We start from the raw sequence: 22,858 nt of genomic DNA on the forward strand, positions 1-22,858 counted from the left end.
ATGGATAAAATAGTGGCTATAATACATGACAACTGTCTATTTCCAGCAGGGTTGAGTATTTTGACCTTAGGTGGTCAATTCATCTGGCGTGGAGACTAGGTGTGTGTGCCTTCCTCATCATCATAGGTAAGGCCCTATCTTCAGATACACAGAACGCCTGTGGGCATCAATTCAAATGACCTGCACCAGGCCTCTTCGGAGGCCACGTGCCATTATTAATAGAACAAGAATATTCAGAATCTCATTACATTATGTAGAAACGAGTAAGGAAGTTTCAAACATTCCTGAAAATCCATCACCATTCTAAAACCTGCACAGAAATACCTTCTCTACCACAACACTGCCTGATTCAAAATGAACCTCTCCGATGGAATTAAAATTTTTATAAGCTACAAACACTTCAAGAACAAATGACGGCCAATGTCTATGCTTTCTCCAATCTCACCTTTCCAGTAAATTTCACAGTTCTATTTATTTAGCGTATGGTTTTTAGCGTCGTGAGTGTTCAAGGACATGTTTGGATCACCTGGTGCAGATCTTTCTATCTGATTCCCATGGGCAGCCTGCGCAGCTGGAAGTGGGATAATAGTAGTAGTAATAATAATAATAATAATAATAATAATAATGGTGCATGGCCTCGGGAGAGGCCTGGTGCAGGCCTTTTGATCTGACGCCCGTAGGCGATCTGTGTTTCGTGCTAAGGATAAAATGGTGATGAAGACACATACATCCAGTCCCCCTGCCAGAGGAATTAAACAATTACGGTTAAAATTCACGATCCTGCTGCGAATCGTACTCGGCACCCCTGCGACCAAAGGCCAGCACGCTAACCATTTAGCCATGGAGCCGAATGGAAGGGGGGTGATCGTAACGATAATGAAGTAGAGGGGAGTCAGCACATAGCCTACTCTTGTCTGCTCAAGGCTTAACACTTGATCCGACGGACGAATCACTATCGACTGAGTCATCTGCCTTCACTCCATATGTACAATGCAGACATGTTTTGGAGTTAAATCCAGGCTTTTGGCACATATTCTAGTGATGAGAAATTATAAACCATCACTTCTCCTACCACATCAGCCAACATTCTGATGGTGACTTTTCCACCAATGGAACTTGAACCTGCTAACCACAGTGTCAGTCCATATAGACTTGATGCCCTAATGATCGTGGCCACTGGTATCATAATGGGAGAAAACTGCTTGATACACAACATTCACAGCAAATTCTTGTACAGTGACAATCCCCTTAGCAGGCACCGTCATATTTCACCTTCAGAAGTCATCATACAGTGGATTGGGAACTGTGATAATAAGATGGTCTCTGCTAGATGCAAATAATATACAGAACACAGAAAGAGACACCAAAGAAAATGAAATATATTCCACCGCAATGCTGTTGGATCCCTGCTTAAAATAAATGCGCGATTTTTGTAGATCGAGTACTCTCACTGCTACTAGCCAGATTGCTGGAACTTTCTAATCAATAGGCAGATCCTGTATCTATACATGAGGAGGTAAGATTTTTATTCCATTTTTAATATGTGTGTATTCAGCTCTTCAAAACTCTGGGGAAAACATCTGCTGAAAATGGTCTGGTAAAGATCAGGAAAACGTCATTCAACCGTTCTCTCAAGCGGTGAGAAAAATGAGAGGTTAACAGTCTTGCTGCCAAATGAAGGCTAAAAGTCCATCCTTTACCTGACAGAACGGCCAATTCTGAAGTATATCCAGTTCCTGTTACTGTCGTTTCTTGGAAAAACAGTGGCCCATAAATTTGTTGTTCGGATCATGCACGGAAAACATTAACTTTTGGGGAATCCCATTTGTATGCCACTGTTGTATGCGAATTCTTCAGCACTCAGAAATGAGCAATGTGTGTGTGTATTCACTTTACCACTTAGGTGAAATGTTGATTTATCATTGGAGATTACACAGTTAGGGAAACATCTTCCATTAGCTGCTGCATTTCCATGCAGAACTCAGCATTTGCCTCATAGTCTGCAGGCTTTAGGTTCTGTAATGGCTGAAGACAACACATTTATTCACTTTTGTAACACTTTCCACACTGTCATTGGCGGCAGCGCTAGTTCACGCTTAGGAGCTGCCACCTATAACCAGAACTGTACAAACTTTAAGAGCTCTTCATTCAATCAAGAAAACAGGTTTGAGTTAGGAAGCGAATGAACAAGACCAATGACCTGAAATCAGTCCAGGCACTGACCCTGGAGATAACAAATGTGCAGAATCAGAGCTGTATAAGTGCAGAAAACTTTTTCAAATTTATTTGTGTCAATAACAGACTTCAACATTCATATAATTTGTCGCACTTGTTCATAACACCACCTATTCTCAATCAATGACGAGTCTATGGAACCACAAAATATAAATTCCATGTTTTTGGAATATCAGAACTGGATATTCCAAGGATTCAAAAATGCTATTTTTTCACTACAATAAACGGAAATTTTATTCATGCATTAACAAACTAACTGCTTTTGCTTATCCTGTTCTATTTTAGAGGATTATTATTATTATTATTATTATTATTATTATTTGCCAAGATCCGCATGTGCTGAGATATAGCGTCTACAATGCACTATATCTGCTGATATAGGCTAGAACGAGTTTATTACTTCCAGCAGTCTATTTCGAACTGACCTTTGAGAATATGAAAACAAGTGAAATACGAGCAATGCTTGTAACACTATTCCTTAAGCAGCCAGTCCCTGAGATGAATTGTGTGATAGTATGGCTTGAAGGGCCAACTGGTGTATTCATTCCAAATGGCTTGGCAGACTTATTTATAATCTTAGGACCTTCTAGCTCATACAGAAGTGTAATTGGAAATTATCTCTCTATTCATTTCCAGAGAATGCCTCTCTCCAGTGATTCACAGTCTTTCTATGACAGCTTATGGTCGAACTGTTGGAGATCCAAACAGCCTTCAGGCTGAGGACTCAACATATATTCATTAAAGTGTGTAAAATGTCCCTTCAAACAATTATTTTAAGAGACATTCAATTGCCTGAATTTCATCCCAAGAAGGGATTCTTAATGTGCCAGTAAACCCAATGACATGTTGGATTTAAGTACTCATGAATGCCAACAGACTGTGTCAACAGCCAATCCCACAACTATGCACATAGGAGGAGAGTGTTTAGCCAACTAAGCTACACTCTCATCTGGAAGGGGTCAATGACCTAGGTGTTATACCCCGTAAAACAATAATCCTCATCACCATCTGTCATCAGGGCTAAGGACATCTTTACTCATTATCCTTGTGCAGCTGTGTAAAATAGAAGCCTGTCTCAGAGCGTTGTTGAAAGAAATGTCTAGTTAGGATGGGTCTGAAATATTATTGTTGAGATTTTATTTCTTAATTCTAAAAAAATGTACACATCTTCAGGAAAAAGTCAATGAACAATGTGCCTGTGATATGAGAAGTAACATACATGGAAAGAGAGAGATGTCAATCTTACAAGTGAAAGTTAAGTCTGGGAGCTTTGGTGGGAGCACTGGAGGCTATTATCACTAGGATGATCAGTATTATATCCATGAGTTCCAAATCATTTTCCACTATTGGGGAAGTAGATGTGCTTGATTGGGGCTCCAGTAATCCAGAAATCCCCTCATGATGTTCTGTCACCTTAAATATGAGATGTTCCCATTAAGCCTTTTGACATTTGATATTTGCAATTTTGGACATTTTAGAGTTTTGAAAAGACTATCCTCTTGAATGCATTTTCAATAATTTAGGAACCATTTATTGTCCACATGTTGGAGACATTTTACAAAGGAAAACCATTTTCACACTTCTTCAAACCACTCTTTATTCAAATGTCCACTATTTGATATTTTTTTGCCACATCTTTGTAAAACTCGCCAAGATGAAACAAACTACACCCCACACAATGTGTTACAATGCCAGAGTCCAGAGCAACACCGTTAGCCACGCGGCACCACAATTTTACCACTTGAAGATGGCAGCGCTACTGCATTACCCAATGACGTCATACTGAGGTCAGAATCTTCTTCCAGGGTACAATGGTCTACTCTTTGCAATGAGATACTGAACACTGTTGTCGCAAGCATTGACTAGAAATTGTTCTGATTTTTTAAAATGTTCCTGTTATTTTAACGCCCACCAGCCCAAGTACAGTTCTGAAATTATACATTTTTACAATTTGTTTTACGTAGCAGTGACACAGATAGGTCTTATGGCGACAATGGGATAGACAAGGGCTGGGAATGGGAAGGAAGCAGCTGTGGCCTCAAGGTCCAGTCCCAGCATTTGACTGGTGTGAAAATGGGAAACCATGGTAAACCATCTTCAGGGTTGCCGACAGTGGGGTTCGAACCCACTTTCTCCTGGATGCAAGCTCACACTTGCATGCCCCTAACCACACAGCCAACTCACCCGCTGAAACTATACATGTATTCTACATCAAAAATTACAGTACTGACATAGTATAGCTTATGTTGTAAAGGGAATGGCCAAATAAGCTTAAATATGACAAATTCCTTTCATAAATAAATACCAACCTTTCAATTTCTGCTACATTTCCAAACTTAGCAGCACGGAACAGTCTCATATCTGAAATTAAAAAGATGATATCACTGCATTGTCTAAACATGTCCAGTTAAGGATACAATACAATACAACAGAGCAGAAACAATTCTCTGCCTTGTTTTGCAAACCATACGTAATGTGCGAGAAATTCCTCTTCCAGCCCTTTATCCCAATTTATACAGGTCGGCATATGATGTGCGTGTGAGAAATTATTCCACAATAAATTGCTACACTACGCAGTGAACAGCTAATTAGCTATGAAAACACACTGAATAAATTCTGTAACCAAGGGAATGAGTCTTACTATTATTACAACTACATTTAATGCAAATGTCAATACTGTATTGCACTACAGTAAACTATAGGCATACTGCAAAGATGAAACCAATACTTTCAGTAAAACAACATAAAACACAGAACAAATTGGAGGTGGTGGTTGCCTTGAAGTGGGGTTGTGAGATCTCTCAGGATTGCAATAGGTGAATCAAAATAAATTGAATTAAGATGAACAAAGCTAATGCTCAAATTCTCATGACAGGTTATGAAAATTATATTTCACAAAAAGGAAGTTAGTTTGCTCACCAAATTATTCATTACTCAGATCGACTTTATTGCACATGAGAAAAAGCTAGGTGAATAAACTACTCACACGAGAAGGATAATCCACACAAAAGTGAACAAGCTGGGATAGCTTCAACAGAGCAATTGGTTAGCAGTTATCTCCCTTGTTCAAGGTAGCCAGGATGGAATCTTGGCTTTGCTAGTTTGGATTTAAGAGTTCTAAAGCGCATGAGATCCATGTCACAATGTTTATGTTAAGGAACGGGTTAATTGTTGATTAGATGCTTAAAATTATATCCTATACTGAAAATATATGTGTAAATAAATACCTAACTAAATAAATAAATAAATAAATAAATAAATAAATTGATGTTAGGCTGACAAGAATGGCAAACGGTTGTGGTATGCGGCTTTAAAATAATGTCTCCACAATGCAGTCTATTATGTCGAGTCCAAAAAACATGTACATTGGGTCACACTGTGCGAGGAACCTGGAGAGAAATGGGACACTGGACTATAATAAGTTTCCCATCTCGTTTTTTTTCTTTTTACAATTGGTTTTACGTCGCAGATAGGTCTTACGGTGATAATGGGATAGGGAAGTGCTAGGAGTGGGAAGGAAGCAGTCGTGGCCTTAAGGTACAGCCCCAGCATTTACCTAGTGTGAAAATGGGAAACCATGGTAAACCATCTTCAGGGCTAAGGACTGTGGGGTTCAAACCCACTATCTTCTGAATGCAAGCTTACAGCTCTGCGCCCGCTAACTGCACGGCCAACTCGCTCGGTCTTCCGATCTCTAATCTACATTAAACTCCCTGTCACTCATCATCTGTTAATCATAATCAGTTTCATTCCCCCTCGTCCAGCTCCTGCCAGGTTGAGGTGTTGACTGTACTTCTCCACAGTTGCCTCTCCTTCAACCACTCTTCTTTAGTAACTGTATTCCAGCCGAGTCTTTTTCTTATACTGTATTTGACAGAGTCTAGCCATCTTGCTCTGGGAATCCCTCTTTCCCTCTATCTTAGCCTCCAACACTTGTTTTGGTATCCTTCCCTCCTCCATCCTCATAACATGTTCAAACCATCTCAATTTATTCTTCTCCAGTCTATCACTCGGTTTTCCTATCCTGATCTCTTTTCTGACCTCAACATTTTTTTTATGTCGCACCGACACAGATAGGTCTTGTGGCAATGATGGGATAGGAAAGGCATAGGAGTGGGAAGGAAGCCACCGTGGCCTTAATTACGGTACAGCCCCAGCATTTGCCTGGTGCGAAAATGGGAAACCACGGAAAACCATCTTCAGGACTGCCAATAGTGGGGTTCGAACTCGCTATCACCCAGATGCAAGCTCACAGCTGTGCACCTCTAACCGCACGGCTAACTCACCTGGTGTTGCATCCTTCTGCTGATCTCCTTATCCAACCTTGCATCTTGCATTATTTCACTTCCCAAATATTTGATGCACTCAACCACCTCACAGTTTTGTCCCCGGATAGTAATGATTCCTCTTTCTCCACTTGTCATCACCATTGTTTTGCTCTTCTCCACACAGATTTTCATACCATATTTCTCAATATTTTCATTTAAAGCCTCTCGTTTGATATGCACGTCTGTACTGTTGACTCCCTAGATCACTATGTCATGTGCAAACAACAATCTTTTCATATAGCTTCTGTATGTTGCCTTTGTTTCCTTTAGAATTTCATTGTGTCGATGCGACGTAGAGCCACTAGCAAAAAAAAAAAAAATATATAATTAGAATTTCGTCCATAACCATTATAAATATGTGTGAAGAAAATTCACTTCCGTATCTTAGTCCACTTTGGTTTCTAAATGAATCTGTTCTCTCCTCTGGAGTTGGAACAGTTTCCAATACATTGCTTTCACTAGTTCCCTTGACTGCTTTCCACATCCTTTTCTTTCCAGGGTTTCCCACACCTTTTCTCTATTAACACTGTCATATGTTTTCACTAGACCAAGGTCCGACTCGTTGGCTGAATGGTCAGCATACTGGCCTTCGGTTCAGAGGGTCCCGGGTTCGATTCCCGGCTGGGTCGGGGATTTTAACCTTAATTGTTTAATTCCAATGGCACGAGGGCTGGATGTCTGTGTTGTCTTCATCATCATTTCATCCTCATCACGAAACGCAGGTCGCCTATGGGAGTCAAATAGAAAGACCTGCACCTGGCGAGCCGAACCCATCCTGGCACTAAAAGCCATACGACATTTCATTTTACTAGACCAAGGTCAGTCTCCATAGCGTAACGGTTAGTGGTATTGACTACCACCCTTGGGGGCCCGGGTTCGATTCCCAATACTGTCATTTAAGAATGGCAAGAGGGCTGGTCTGTGTGCAAGTTGCTACATGCAGTTTACCACCATTGGAGTGTGCCTGAAAAAGAGCTGCAGCACTCCAGGACGAGGACACGAGTTTACTTTTCTTACTAGATCAAGATATATCATCACCAGACCTTTTCCTTATTTTCACTGTTTTTCCATCAGTAATCACATGGTAAATATAGGGTCTATCATTGACCTGCCCTGTCAAAATCTTCTACATTTCTTTCCACCATTCCTCTCATCCTTTCTATTATTCTCTCTAATACCTTGGCTACTTGTGACAACAGTTTAATTCCTCAATAATTGTCACATACCTTCCTATCATCTTTCATAAATTTTTACACCGATCATATGGTACTTGCTTTTTCCATATATAACTTAGCAGCCTATATAACCAATGTTGACCAACAGGTCCTGCTGCCTCTATCATTTCCACACATATTTCATCAATCTCAGCTTTGTTTCCTGTTTTCATTTGTTTAACAGCCATTTCCACTTCGGCCTTTGCAACATCACTCTCTGTTTATGGATCATCCTCATTTATTACTACACCCTCTTCTGCATCATTTCTCACATTAAGGGCCGGTATTATAATGAAGGTTTAAACTGAAGATTGAGTTAAACTGTAACTAGAGTTTAAACAGATGTTGAGTCTTATAATGTCCGGCCAAGTTAAGCTGAGGTGAAGAAGGAAATATACGATCTTGGTAGCAGTGACTTGCGAGAAAAGATGACTGTCGATAATGTTTTGCAATGACTTGCGAGAAAAGAAGACTATCGATAATGTTTTGTTTACTTCTTGTAGTGAAAATGGCTGATAACAACAAACGTTGTCCTAATTTTACGTGCAGGGAAATAGAATTGCTTGTGTAATTAGTACAAAAATACAGTGGGATTATTGAGTGCAAAAAGACGGACGCTACAACATGGAGAGAAAAAGAATTGGCCTGGGAGAAACTTGCCGAGGAATTCAATTCTTATAGTGGCGGCATACCCAGATCAGGAAAAAATTTGCGAGTTAAATATGAAAATGTGAAGAAATCTACAAAAAAAAAGTTCGCGGATGAAAAACAGGAAGTATACAAAACCGGAGGTGGGTCAGTTCCATCTATTAAAATAACTGCAGTGGATAATGCCGTGATAGAACTGATGGGTGAAAGCAGCACTGGGCTCGAACCTGTACACGATAGTGACTCTGTTCCCTCAGCTTCCACTTCGCAGGTTAGTGATTTGCAGTGGAAAAGCTGGAACCCCATAATGTTGAGGCAACCTGTGTCCAGTTCCCTGATTGCTGATGCCGTCATCGAAGATGTTGAAGGTTTGGAGACTACAGATGCTACAGACAGACCCTCTAGAGAAACTGACGGAAGATCTAGGAAGAGGAAGAGTGATCTGACAACGGACTGCCGTATGAAATACAGCAAATTATCTGCTGCTAGAGGCGAGCTTATTGACCTGCAAAAGGCTAGCATTAATTTAGAGATGAGGTTAAAAGAAGAGGATGCTGAGATGAAGAGAAAAGAACACGAGATGAGACTGGATTTTATGAGGAGGGAATTCGAAATGAACCAAGAGAAGTTGAAACTAGAAATAATGATTTTGAAAAAAACAGTTCAGTGAAAATTTACATTATTTTATTTATGCATTTTGCCAATTCCAAGTGTGATGTAATTTAATTTGTATACATTTTCATGATTCATTTTTGTAATATAAATAGAAATATAAAGTAGGCCTACATATTCAAATAAAACTTTTACAAAAGAAAAGGAATAAGTTATGAAAAATCGTAACAATTTGATTTGCCTTAAAGGACACTGGGCCTGAGTTTTTGGCCTAAAATATACAAAATATCAATATTTCTATTTTCCCATATTAATATACTCCTAATCCCTAGGGATCATTTTGCGGTATTATTTTCCATGTTCCGCCAGTTTTGAAAGCCCAGCATTACGTTTAAATGCCTGGTGAACAACTTTTTAAACGCCACCTTCTGTTGGCTTGCGATGGTAGCACACACTTTTCTCTCCATTATGCTCTGTACTTTAATTTATTGCAAGATGAAGATTTTGAAATTGCCTCTGAATCACTGTGTCTGCGTTGTGCTCCTATCTGGAGTAAAAATATCATACTATTACTATGTAATGTATACAAAACCTAAATTTGTTTGTAAATCACATCAGTGCAAATTCCATGCTCTTACCTTCCTTTTAGTTTCAGATATAATTGTTTAATGTTTAGGGAGGTATTTATAAGTTGTTTTGGTAGTAATTAATGTAGGCTATACATAACAAATTAGTGGCAATTAATAACTAAAGTAGTACCCAGGTAGGACTGTATGTTTTGTAAACAAAATAATCATGGTGTGTATTATTGCTTTTCTGTGAGTGAATTTATGGTGTTAAAATGCATGCCATTAGCTCATGCTGGCATAAGCCAAGAAATAAGAGTAAAATAAGTGAAGATAGGGCTCTAAAGCAAGTTGTTACTTGGTGGAAATAAACAGGTAGGCCTAGTGAAAATGTGATTCAACAACAACCTGCAATTCAACATGCATTTACGTCCCTGCATGCTGGAGCACCAAGAAGTCTAAAATTACAATTGAAGAAGGTATTGTATATATTGATGTTAGCAGTAAAAGTGTGAAGAAGCTGACAATGTTTGGCAATACATCTGAAAGTAGGCCTGATTCCCAATTAACAAGAGATCACTTTATTTTGATACACTGTACCTCACTCTATGAACTGGTTAAACACCTAAAATGTGTGGAATGTGGAAATTTTGCTCTCACTTCAAGTGAGGAACAGGCATGGTTTAGCTTATAAACTATGCATAAAATTTTCTTTGTGTGTGGGTTCTGTCCAAATCAGACACACTCAAGTCCTCAGCTAAAAGATGAATCTAAATCCCAAAGATCCCATTTTGATGTAAATAGAAGGGCTGTTTTATTTCAAGCAATAAAAACCTAGAATGCCCACCAGACTTTTTCGTGGTGGTCTTAAAACTAGCATGTATGTTTTTTAATGCCCTGTCTATATGTTTAGTTATTACTTTTACAATTTATTCATTGGTTTTGTTATAAATAACTTTTAAATGCTCAAATTTGAAGCAATTCTTTGCAAATTGAAGCTGGTAAAGACAGAAAATTATTTCAGTATGGTAATTGGCCCAGTCTTAAAATTGATAACTAAGTTAATTGACAGGGAAATAAGGTGCTGGATAGCTACCTGAGAATTGTGGTACCTTCATCGATTTAGTGCGCCTTACGTTTTCAATATTTGATGAATTTTCATATAAATGCTCAGAATATAATTAGGTAATTTCTATGGAACAATTCAAAATACAGTGATAGAAATTTTAACAATGCTTCATATTACCATATACTTGGACCACATAAAATGTCAAGTTCGTATCTCAATATTTGCAGAAATTTATTATGCATGCTTACAGAAAAATACAATTACTAGTATCTCCGTCCTACATTTTCAGGCACAAGAAACCTAACCTGCATATCATTTTTGTTTATGGTGGCCTAAAAATTGGCATGTATGTCCTTCAGTGACCTGTCTGTAAGTTTAGAGATTACTTTTACAATTTCTTCATTGGTTTGGTTCTAAATAACTTTTAAATGCTCAAATTTGAAGCAATTCTTTGCAAATTGAAGCTGGTAAAGACAGAAAATTATTTCAGTATGGTAATTGGCCCAGTCTCAAAATTGATAACTAAGTTAATTGACAGGGAAATAAGGTGTTGGATAGCTACCTGAGAATTGTGGTACCTTCATCAATTTAGTGCGCCTTACGTTTTCAATATTTGATGAATTTTCATATAAATGCTCAGAATATAATTAGGTAATATCTATGGAACAATTCAAAATACAGTGATAGAAATTTTAACATGCTTCATATTACCATATACTTGGACCACATAAAATGTCAAGTTCGTATCTCAATATTTGCAGAAATTTATTATGCATGCTTACAGAAAAATACAATTACTAGTATCTCCGTCCTACATTTTCAGGCACAAGAAACCTAACCTGCATATCATTTTTGTTTATGGTGGCCTAAAAATTGGCATGTATGTCCTTCAGTGACCTGTCTGTAAGTTTAGAGATTACTTTTACAATTTCTTCATTGGTTTGGTTCTAAATAACTTTTAAATGCTCAAATTTGAAGCAATTCTTTGCAAATTGAAGCTGGTAAAGACAGAAAATTATTTCAGTATGGTAATTGGCCCAGTCTCAAAATTGATAACTAAGTTAATTGACAGGGAAATAAGGTGTTGGATAGCTACCTGAGAATTGTGGTACCTTCATCGATTTAGTGCGCCTTATGTTTTCAATATTTGATGAATTTTCATATAAATGCTCAGAATATAATTAGGTAATATCTATGGAACAATTCAAAATACAGTGATAGAAATTTTAACATGCTTCATATTACCATATACTTGGACCACATAAAATGTCAAGTTCGTATCTCAATATTTGCAGAAATTTATTATGCATGCTTACAGAAAAATACAATTACTGGTATCTCCGTCCTACATTTTCTGGCACAAGAAACCTAACCTGCATATTATTTTTGTTTATGGTGGCCTAAAAATTGGCATGTATGTCCTTCAGTGACCTGTCTATAAGTTTAGAGATTACTTTTACAATTTCTTCATTGGTTTGGTTGGAAATAATTTTCATATTCTCAAATTTGAAGTAATTTCTTTCAAATTGAAGCAGATAAAGGATGAAAATTATTTCCGTATGGTAAAATGTTCAATCTCAAAAATAACTAAGTTCATTGATAGGGAAATAAGGTTGTACCTTCATCGATTTAGTGGGACTTACATTTCAAAAGGCCTTTTTTTTATGACATTTGATATAAATTATCAGAAAATAAATTAATAGCTATGGAACAGTTCAAGGTAGGCTACAGTATAAAAATTTGAACATTGCTTTATATTACCATATTCATTCACCATATAAAGTTTGAAGTAAATAAGTCTTTATATGTCAGTTCCAATGTTCCTTAAGTAAATTATTAATTATGTTCGGCCTATAAAATATAAAATCTGCCATGATGTAATTACACTATTTGGACTTTGTACTTTGCATGCTATTACATAGATCTGCAAATGATAGTGGTATTGTTTTCTGTCTGCAATATGTCAATGAAGGTTAAAGAAATGTTTTGATACAAATCTGAAATTTCTATATTGAACATCCTCTGTGCAACAACACATAAACTTGTAGTGATTACTCAGTGCCATCATATAGGCCTATTACACTTCTGAATTAAATAGTCAACACTCCACTAGCATGATACATGATTATTATGTGACAATAATTGAACTACTATGATAATACAGAAATACTCATGATAATAATAATAATAATAGTGGTTTTTAAACTCATCGATTGTTACTTTTTGCTCAAATTGGCCATTTAGTTACATGTTACATTAGTTTCACAATAAATTTGAAAAGTATTCTTGAATTAGCATTTGCCTAACAAATTCTCCACCTCTGTTTACTTCAATCCCTAGCGCCCTTTCCATTATACCTTCTAGTCTGTCCTCATCCATATGTACAAAGTCTGGTTCAGGTTCATTCATGTCTCTTGCAATGTTATGCAGAACTGCAGTTGCAACAATAACCATCTGAGCAGTTTTCAACTTTTGTCTTATGCCCAGAGACAAAACAGGGAATCGACGCTTCCAAACTCCGAAGAGCCTCTCGACAACGTTTCTTGTTCTTATTTGAGATTCATTATACAACGATTCCGCAGGAGTAGCAGGTTCCGGGAGTGGTGTCATTAGATATGGTTTGATGCCATACCCAGAATCTCCAAGCAATAGAGAACTGCCATGCACACCTGATTCAAACTGAGCCCTCAGTCGTGAATTGCTGAATATGGTAGCATCATGTGCTGATCCTGGCCATCTTGCTACAATATTCTTGATTTTCAGATTTGCATCAGCTACAACCTGTACGTTTAATGAAAAGAACCCCTTTCTGTTTCTGTATTGCTCTGCAGAATCTCCTCCAGGGGACTGTATTCTGATGTGGGTACAGTCAATGGCACCAATCACTCTGGGAAACTTTGCAATTTTGTAAAACTGATTGTTACTTACTAACATGTCATTTTCCTCTGCTGGTAATTTTATTTGCTGTGGAGCAAGGGAGGCTATAACATCTGTCACACGCAATATAGTCCGTGAAACAGTGGCCTTATGAATTCCTCCGAAATCTCCCATTGTAATGAACATACTACCGGAGGCATAAAACCGCAATGCTATTAGTAGTTGACTGAGGGGTTCTACAGCATGATTTCTGAAATGGAAGGAAGTTACTTTATTTTATAAAATTTACACTTTTAACATTCAAACAGTTCAATAATTTATTTCATTTTTACATTCTTACCTTTTCGTTGCATGTTTTATTCTAGCACCGATTTGCTGAAATAGGGTTATGACAGTCTGTTTTGTAAGCCTAAACCTATTTAAAAACTCTGTTTCATTCCATATATGAAAGTGACGTGCCCTTGCTCGAAAAACTCGTGGTGCCCGCGGTCGTTCAATAATTTGAACTACTTCTTCATCATCGCTTAATACTTCTTCAAACACCTCAAAAATATCTTCCAGGTCCATTCGTTCTGCCATGTTGTAAGGTTATGTATTCTTAAACTTCAGTTTAAACGGTAGATGAGTGGCAGTAAAATTAATCTCTAGTTGAACTTAAGATTAAGTTTTATAATACGCAACTAACAGATAAACTGAAGTTTAAACTGAACCAACAGTTTAAACCTCTATTATAATACCGGCCCTAAGGAGTTTATCGAAGTAATCTTTCCACCTATTCTTTATCTCCACTGTGTCTATTATTACATTTCTACTCTCTTCCTTCAATTGTTTTCTGTAGATTTTTCTTTCTCTCTCTTTTTTTTTTTTTTTAATTGGTCCATACAACATCCTTTTTCCACCATTTACATACTCTCCCAACATTTTTTTCTTTCCCTCATTTACCATTTTCTTACACTTTTAATTTTCTGATACTTAATCTTACTTCCTTCTTTCCTATATCTATTCCATCCTTGCCATGTTTCGTTTAACAACCTCCCTCACATTTCCATTCCACCAAGGTGTCCTTTTCCTTCACTCCCGCCAAAATTCTGTCACAAATCTTCTCTGCACAACTTACGAAGGTGTTTTTAAATTAGGTCCATTTTCCTTCTACACTTTCCAATTATGATATATGGATGTGTTGTTTAAATTTCTCCTGAAATTTTTCCTGCATTCCTTTATCTTTTAATTTCCATACTTTTATTTTTCCCCGTCTTATCTCTTTTATTCTCACAATTTTGCTACCACTACTCTGTGGTTTCCATCAAATGCCTCACCTGGTAATGCTGTTACCTGTTAATTTTTTGGTTGAGAAAACAAATCTTAATCAAGAACCTTTTTTGTCTTTCTTTCACCCTGGCCATATCTAGTGATCCTTCCACTAGTCTTCTTTCTAAACCATGTGTTACCCACAAACATTCTATTTCCCTCACAAAAATCAATCAATTCATCCCCCTCGCCATTTCTTTTTCCATATATTTAAAGGGACCAACCACTTCTTTCCCAATTCTATAATTTCCAACCTATATACTGAGGTCTCCCATGACTATTACTTCTACACTGATGATTACTTCCTGGAGTGTCTCCAAAAATTCCTCTATATTTTCTTCACCATTTCCAGTTTGGAGTACATAAACTTGAATGAATTCTCTCACTCCACTCCTCAGTCGTACTCTGATTATCCTGTCACTAATGTAGTCCACCTTATTCATCCAGGCTTTTGTTAATCACTCTACCCCATTGTTTGCCTCACCTTCTCTACTTCAGTATAGGATGTAGCCTCTACTCATCTTCTCCACTCCCTTTCCCTTGACCACACTCAAGTCCCATCAACTCTTCTGACATTCCTGTCAGAGTCATAACATTTATTATTTCCACCTTTATAATATTGTAATATTCATAATATAGACTATAAAAGCTAATTTTAGTTCATTAATGAAGTATGACAATATGGTACTATAAACTTAATCTCAACCACCAAATTACAAGTTGTACAAGTTCCACATCAATACATAAGCAACTGAACTTCACTTTCCAATTACTTTAGCAATTTTTCTACCTAACAGTTCATGGTTCTTCATGGTCAACATTTGACTAATATTTCCCTTATTTCCTAATTAAGATATTTCTTTCCTTTAATGTAAGTGTTCATTAATTAAATAAATTTCTCAGCTAAATTCACACAATGGAACTACTTGTCCTATTTGTAGATTATGGTTTTATTACATCGCCTCTCCATCATCCGAGAAACGATCTACACCGTTTTTATTACGGCTAGGGGACTCCACAACTCTACTATCGTGCCCTAGCCGTCCCAATAAAACATAATCAGGCCAGGCACCAAGCAGGAAGCCGGCCTCCCCATCATGCCAAACATCATCTTAACCGGTGTAGATCTCTCCTTCAGCGATGCAGCTCTACTGGCCTATCTCAAAAACGAAGGAGTTCCAGCAATCAATCTCTCAAGAATCCAAGTTGACTTCACCCCTACTGACAGAGTGCTAATCAAGCTAGCCACAGAACGGGCAGTACACGCAGCCATCAGATATGGTATATATATATACGGCAAACCACACCTCGCAGAGCCATGCCCACCGTACATGGCAAACGATCTCGGACCGGACCCGGGAACCCAGCCACCCCAGTCACCTCGAACGCCAACGAAGATACCTCCACCACCCTACACCCCCCCACCCTACCTCCCACCACACCAACCGTCAACCCTTCCTTTCACCACCCCAGTAACTACCATCACCACCACCCTTGCTACTTCCCCCGCCCGAACCGCTCCCCTTACTCCTGTAACTACAACAACCATGGCCCATTCCACTCCCATCATGATGTCTCCTACCACATCAACCCTCCCCAGCCCTACCCGGCCACCAACATCAGAAGAAGAAGTCCACAACAGTGCAATGGAAACAGAACGACCACCACCACCAGCTCCCGAGTCCGAGTCCGGGCCTCACCGAACTACCCAGTCACCATCACCTCCAACACAAGAAAGCACCAGCAGCTGCGTCATCCGAGGCATCAACCCAGCCATCCCACCGGAGCTCATCCTGCAGGAAATTAGAAACACAGGACTCCAACCCAAGAAAGTCACCAGAATCCAGAATGCTGCCGGACCGACCTACATGGTGCGACTACACCTCCAGCTTCCCGAAGAGACAGAGCGCCTCATCCAACACGGAATTCAGCTCTTCGGGAAGCAACACCGTGTGGAACCATCTCGCTCCCCACCCAAAACCGCCCAAACCTACCTCGCAACCAACCCCGTCCCCAACACCATCTCCCGAATCCACACCATAATACGAACCTCCTCCACCTTCTACTCACGTCCCTAGCAAATATCACCGCATTTTACCAACAAATCCTTCCCATCCTACTCACTAGCAACTAAGAAACTAATGTATAACCTTTGTACTCTATTGTAACCATTGTAACATGTAACCATTGTAAGAAATTCTTAATAAAAAGCACAAGGACACATGCTGCACACTTAGCCAAGAGGTCAAACTCCCCCAATTCACTAAAACCCAACGCTCCCCCTTTCTAACTTCAAACCATTCCAAATCCCCGAACCCCGTCAAATCTCCTGGCCAGAGAGAAGGCGTTACCTTCTAGGTGGCCCGCCCCTCCCCTTCGGGGAGGGGAATGAAAACATCCCCCTTGGTCCTTGGTTTTATTATGATCAATCCACTTTCAAAGAACATTTATCAGTCTCTTTAGTGTGCATAAAATAACATATGTTCATTGCCTAAGTAAAAATGGCATCCACATACAGTACTTATTTTTTCACTTGTGGGAAGAGATGGAAATCAGAGAGTGAAGGATTCAGAGAATAAAAGTGACAGGATTTCAATGCCGTGTTTCTGTATACTGTGTTGTGTTGCAAGAGTTTGATCAAAAGGGGCTTTATCCTGGAGCAGAATCCCTCAGTTGAGAGCAATTTTTCTCTCTAGTGGTCATTCAAGGAGACCAGAGCAGTATTCTGTATTTTTTCCTTTTTCTAGTGGTTTAACGTCGCACTAACACATCACAGGTTCCTGGCGATGGAGGGATGGAATAGGGCTAGGATTGGAAAGGTAGTGGCTGTGGTCTTAATGTACAATGGTATGACAATGGGAAAACCACAGAAAGCCAACTACAGGGCAGCCGATGGTGGGATTCGAATCCACCACCTCCCGAATGCAAACTTACAGTTACGCGACCATAACCGCATGCCCAACTCGCGTGGTATATTATTACTGTACCATTGCAGACATTTTGATCTAACACTATCTAGTCAGCCTGCACTTCATAACTGACGTTCTGTTTTACTCTACCAGTTGCAAGAGTAAATCAGATATCCCTTGGGCGATCTATGGCTGGGTTTTAATTAATTTTATCAGATAAACATAGATGTTTGAACCGAGATCTTTGAGATCCGGAGGTCAGTGGGCTATCACTGATTTCCAGAGGGAGCTATTCTGCAGTTAAAGCTCAATTACATGAAAAAATAAAAAAATAAAATAAAAACGGTGTAGATGAAATCACATTATTAATGTTTAAACCAGTTACGTGAATTTTCCTTATCCCATTTATTCGGTTCTAATAATTAATAAACTTGTTATATTGGATTACAAACAACGTTTCAGAGTTTTTGACTGTAAGTCACCAGTGCGTTGTGCTAAGTTTATCCTTATGAAAACCTACAACCTGTTTCCAGTCAGTGATGGAATGAATGAAGCCCCCATCTTGTGGAGAGTATAGGAAGAGTTCCAGCTGCCGAAGCCTGTCGCGCTCCTCTGAGGCAATGATTAATGACTGACAGATGAAATGAAATGATAGTGGAGAGAGTTGCTGGAATGAAAGATGAAGTTTAAGTATTATTAGGAAAACTCATGTCCCCTTATTTGGTGTTAAGTAAAGATACGGACTTCTGCTCTTTCTGTTGTATTAGGAATTATGTATTTAAATTAGTATTTGTTCATAAGTAGGATGCATCCTGAATTTTAACTTAATTGTGTTTGCTGTAAAAATCCTCCCTTCTAAAATTTCTATGTATTCTGCCATAGTCACCCCTGCCTCCAAAATGAATCAGAAACTCACTGTTGCCCCTCCTCCAATGTCGCCAGCCACGTTCAAGTATATATGTAACATCTTGTACGACAGCTACTCTGGCCACCAAATCTCGCTGTTACAGTGCCCAAGATTACACCTGAGGCCATGAGCAGTGAATCTGAGAGAGATGCTGACGCAGGATTCGGGCCCGCCTTGCACCGACGACGACTCCAAACTCTACCTTATTTGGGCCTGTCAACGTGGGAAGATGCTGAGATGCAGCAATCAACCTTCTGCTCAATCCTTGGGTGGGACCTCGCTCTTGGGTCTTAGCCTCTCATCAACCTTGGGGAACAGTAATTTTCCTGGTTGTGAAACACTAATTGGTAAACCCAACATGTGGCAACACGTGTATGAACACTATGAAGTGGGGGCACCCTAGGGGTTACCAGTGTAATTTAAATCGTAAATAGCAACCAATTGCTGGATTGAGGCTAGCCTCTATGTATTTTGGAGCTCAGACTCTAATATCGTACCTGTTCGGAGCAACTATGCTCTTTCATAATTCTGTACCTGTCAGGAGAAAATAGATCTCTGTGCCCAACAAGATGCATAAAAAGAAAATATTCATGTAAACAATAATTATTCCTTTAAGTTAATTTTTAAAATATGTGTTTTTGTACCTTTAGCTGATCTCATTTTTCCTCATCTCCTAAAGGTTGACAATTTTTCCACCTATAGCTGACACGGATTATAACAACAAAATACATTACCCTTTAATCAACTAGGGGAAACAGAGGTAATTAGAACATTATTATGTAAATACCATACGTAGGAAAATAAATAAAGTTTGATAGGGAATTACATCTTAAGGTTGTTCAGAATCTGTGTCACATTTTATTGGTTAATATTAATTGTTACAGAATTTATAAGTATTCATATTTTAGCATGATAATCTTCTAATTGCTCCTGGTTCCCCTAACCATTTGTTAATAAGTTACAGCCTAAACATTACAGATATCCATTCTAAGCAGGATTCTTCCCCCCTAGCCTTGTACAGAAGAACAGTTTTTGGTACCCCTTATTTTGAAGCTGCTGTATTTATTGGCATTCCTTGTTTCACCTCATCCAATGCAGCAGCCATAGGTGACTGTCGGTACCTTAGACATATACTTTGTTGAGGGTCTATTATATATCACCACCTGAAAGATAGGCGTGACCATGTTTTTAAAATATGCACATTGTATCAGCTTTGGCTTATGGTTCACAACAGCTGCCTATAACTGACACACAGGGTCAGCTTCAGGTTCCCTTATCGGAGAATCACAAAGAGAAAGTTTATTATATCTAGCTACCTGTTTATGTCCAACATTTGTCCCGTTTCTCTACAGGGTCAGGTATGTAAATAGATGAATCTTCGTAGAGAGTTTTTACGACTGGACACCCTTCCTGATATTAACCTCATTGAGGAGTTATTGAGATGAAGTGAAAGACGTGACATGCGATAGTAGGAAGGGAGAAGGTGAACCCGGTGTCGGCACATAACACAGCAGTCGAATAGCACCAACAGATCTGATCAAGGCTTCATGCCACCATCCGATGAACGAATCACCAACAACAGGGTCACATGCCGTCACTCACCATGAGCTATGCGGAGATGTCTGGAATTTAATCCAGGCGTTTGGAATGCAATCTGATGATTAGAAATTGTATACCACCTCTTTTACCCTGCCGCCAACATTCTGATGGTGACATTTTTTTCAACCAATGGGACTCGAACCGGCTAGCACCTGTGTCAGACCATACAGACTTGATGCCTTAACAATCACGGCCACCATATCTACTACCCATATAGCGTAAACTGAATGTTTCTAATCTGAAACAGACCAAAATAATTTTCTCACTATACGCTGACAAGTGTCAGGTATAGGTTTGAAGCCCTCTATGGTGTACCAATGGCTAACCCTGCATAATTTATGACTTCCACTTCAGCCACCATACAGAATTCATACACATTCATCGAGCTTTCTTGTGATCGTAGTATCAATAGAGTATCTAAGTATCCGAGTAACTATCTACCTTCTTAGTTAGGGCCTATCTGTCCGTCTATGATCAAGCTGCTTTTTGATTTTTACTTCTATGTTCTATTACTTCATATCTGCTCATTGTATTTCAGTATAATCACCAGGGGCTATGTTCAGTTTTTTAGAGACTTTTATTCAGTATGGATATAACTTGTTAGTTATATTTTTTTTAGCAGTTGCTATATTACTTCGGATTCATGACTTTGTACATACTATCAAACATTGATTTAACTTTCAGAACTCGATAAACAACATATAATACCTCATTTACTTGCGTTAACCTCCTTATGAAAAATGCTATGGTTCCCTCCAAACTTAAGTTTGCTGATGCCCCTCTTCACACAAAGGACTTGCAGATGTAGATCATAACTTTCATTACTGCCCATTCATTTTTTCTTCCAAAGAGACATATTTAAACTACAAACTGATGAGTGGACATATTCTCATTTCTTTATATCTTAAGTTAGGCTGTCAGCTATAGGTGCATCTACCTTATATACAAGTGTTAAAAGTATATTAACGATAGGCAAATTAAAAGACTGTATGAAATTAACAAGACTGAGTTCTTATAAACCCATTAACTAAATCTAGATCGCGAGATAAAGCTTACTTATAGCCCAAAGGCTGATTTCTAGTTTCTTGCAAAAGACTAATCATTAAACTTTTGGGGATTCATAATTAGGAAATTTGATCACCTGTTGCCGATGTGAGGGTGTACCCAATGATAAACCCCAAATTCTCAAACGGGCTAGTGTATATACTTTCAACATACTTGTGTTCGTCTAGAAACTTCTAGTCACAAAATGTGTTGCAATAATTTGCACCATCAACGAGGGATACAAGCACTGTTATAATGCGTAGCTTCCAATGTACAATTACAAGTTCAATTCCGATATTTCTCTGCTATAAATTTTAACAGGAGACTCAACTTACCATCATCCCGATTATCTAAACAGAACACTCCAATAATAGCAGCTCTCCATAGAAATGGAAAGTTTGTACAATCTTCACCATCGTTACGCCACCGGTGTTCGCTGAAATTTGACACTGCAATATGATTACAGGTAACCCAGCTACGACTCAGTTCTCTACGGTAACACTTCCGTAAAGTTAATAGTAGCCGAGCATCACTCAAAATGTTGTCAGGCCGATAGCCACGCAATGTATTATTTAGTATGACGATGCAACGATTCCTATTAGAACCGTCTAGAATCTTGCAGACACTCATTCTCCTTAAATTGTGACAGTAAATCTTCTAGAAAAATATCACAGACTTGAGTCTATTCAATTATAAATGAAAACCTGTCTTACAATTGATCAGTTTCAAGTGACACAACACACACCTCGAACGTCTCATTTCACACTATACTGCACTATACAGCAATTTTACAGCCGTACCATGCAATGCGGAGAATTTGTTTTCCAGTTACCATGGCAACTCCTAGGAGAATAACTTATATCAAAGAATATTTACAACACGAATATAATTCGAATAAGTGAAATACCATAACGTGTAAAATGTTCACACCTCCCATCGCGTAATTACCGGTACCACAAACACTAACATTCAGAAACAACATACTATGAAAGGTCTCAATAGGACTAATCATGGGACTAATAGAAATTAAAACAGTGTTACTACAAGCACTGGTTGATACATGTTCCTTCACCACGTAGCGCTAGAGTAGCTACTTGGAGCACAGCTGACTGTGAACTTGTGTGTGTTTGGATCAGATGTGAAGGGATGCAATTCAATTCCATTCTGAATTTCATGTTTAAATAAATCATTTCAAACAGTGCATTGATATTTATGGTGTTCCACGATTGTATACTATATTTACCGGCCCGCGATTGCGTATACAAACAACACCGTGGTATACGGTGGAGTTGGGAATATGAGGAAACAAGTCAAAAGATAGGAGTAAGGCGAATGCATATTTATAAAATAATGATAGGAAACAATATAAACAAGCAACAGTTACAGAAAAGTTCGAAGCCAATGAACTGATGGAGCAGTCAATAAATGCAAAGCTGCGTCGCAAGTCATTAACAAATAGAGTTATAGAATTAGAGAAAACAAACAAACTGAAATATCAGCTGATAAATGTAATAAATATTCTGTCAGTCTGTTCTGTTCTAT

The 22,858-nt window shown here is 38.5% G+C and overlaps 1 protein-coding gene across 1 annotated transcript in view; it reads right to left on the bottom strand.

The window, feature by feature from the left end:
- The window catches only part of LOC136862971 (mitochondrial disaggregase), a 123,213-nt gene extending 101,106 nt beyond the window's left edge, over window positions 1-22,107 (bottom strand). Inside the window, exons 1-2 of the mRNA XM_068225828.1 lie at window positions 21,652-22,107; window positions 4,545-4,596 (exon numbers count right to left, since the gene is read on the bottom strand). Of these exons, the coding sequence (XP_068081929.1) occupies window positions 4,545-4,596; window positions 21,652-21,946 (347 nt within the window). The 5' untranslated portion in view covers window positions 21,947-22,107. The remainder of the gene's footprint in view (window positions 1-4,544; window positions 4,597-21,651) is intronic.
- Between the last annotated feature and the right edge of the window lie 751 nt (window positions 22,108-22,858).

This window comes from Anabrus simplex, chromosome 2 (assembly GCF_040414725.1).
Source record: "Anabrus simplex isolate iqAnaSimp1 chromosome 2, ASM4041472v1, whole genome shotgun sequence".
In the NCBI taxonomy this organism is placed as follows: Eukaryota; Metazoa; Arthropoda; class Insecta; order Orthoptera; family Tettigoniidae; genus Anabrus; species Anabrus simplex.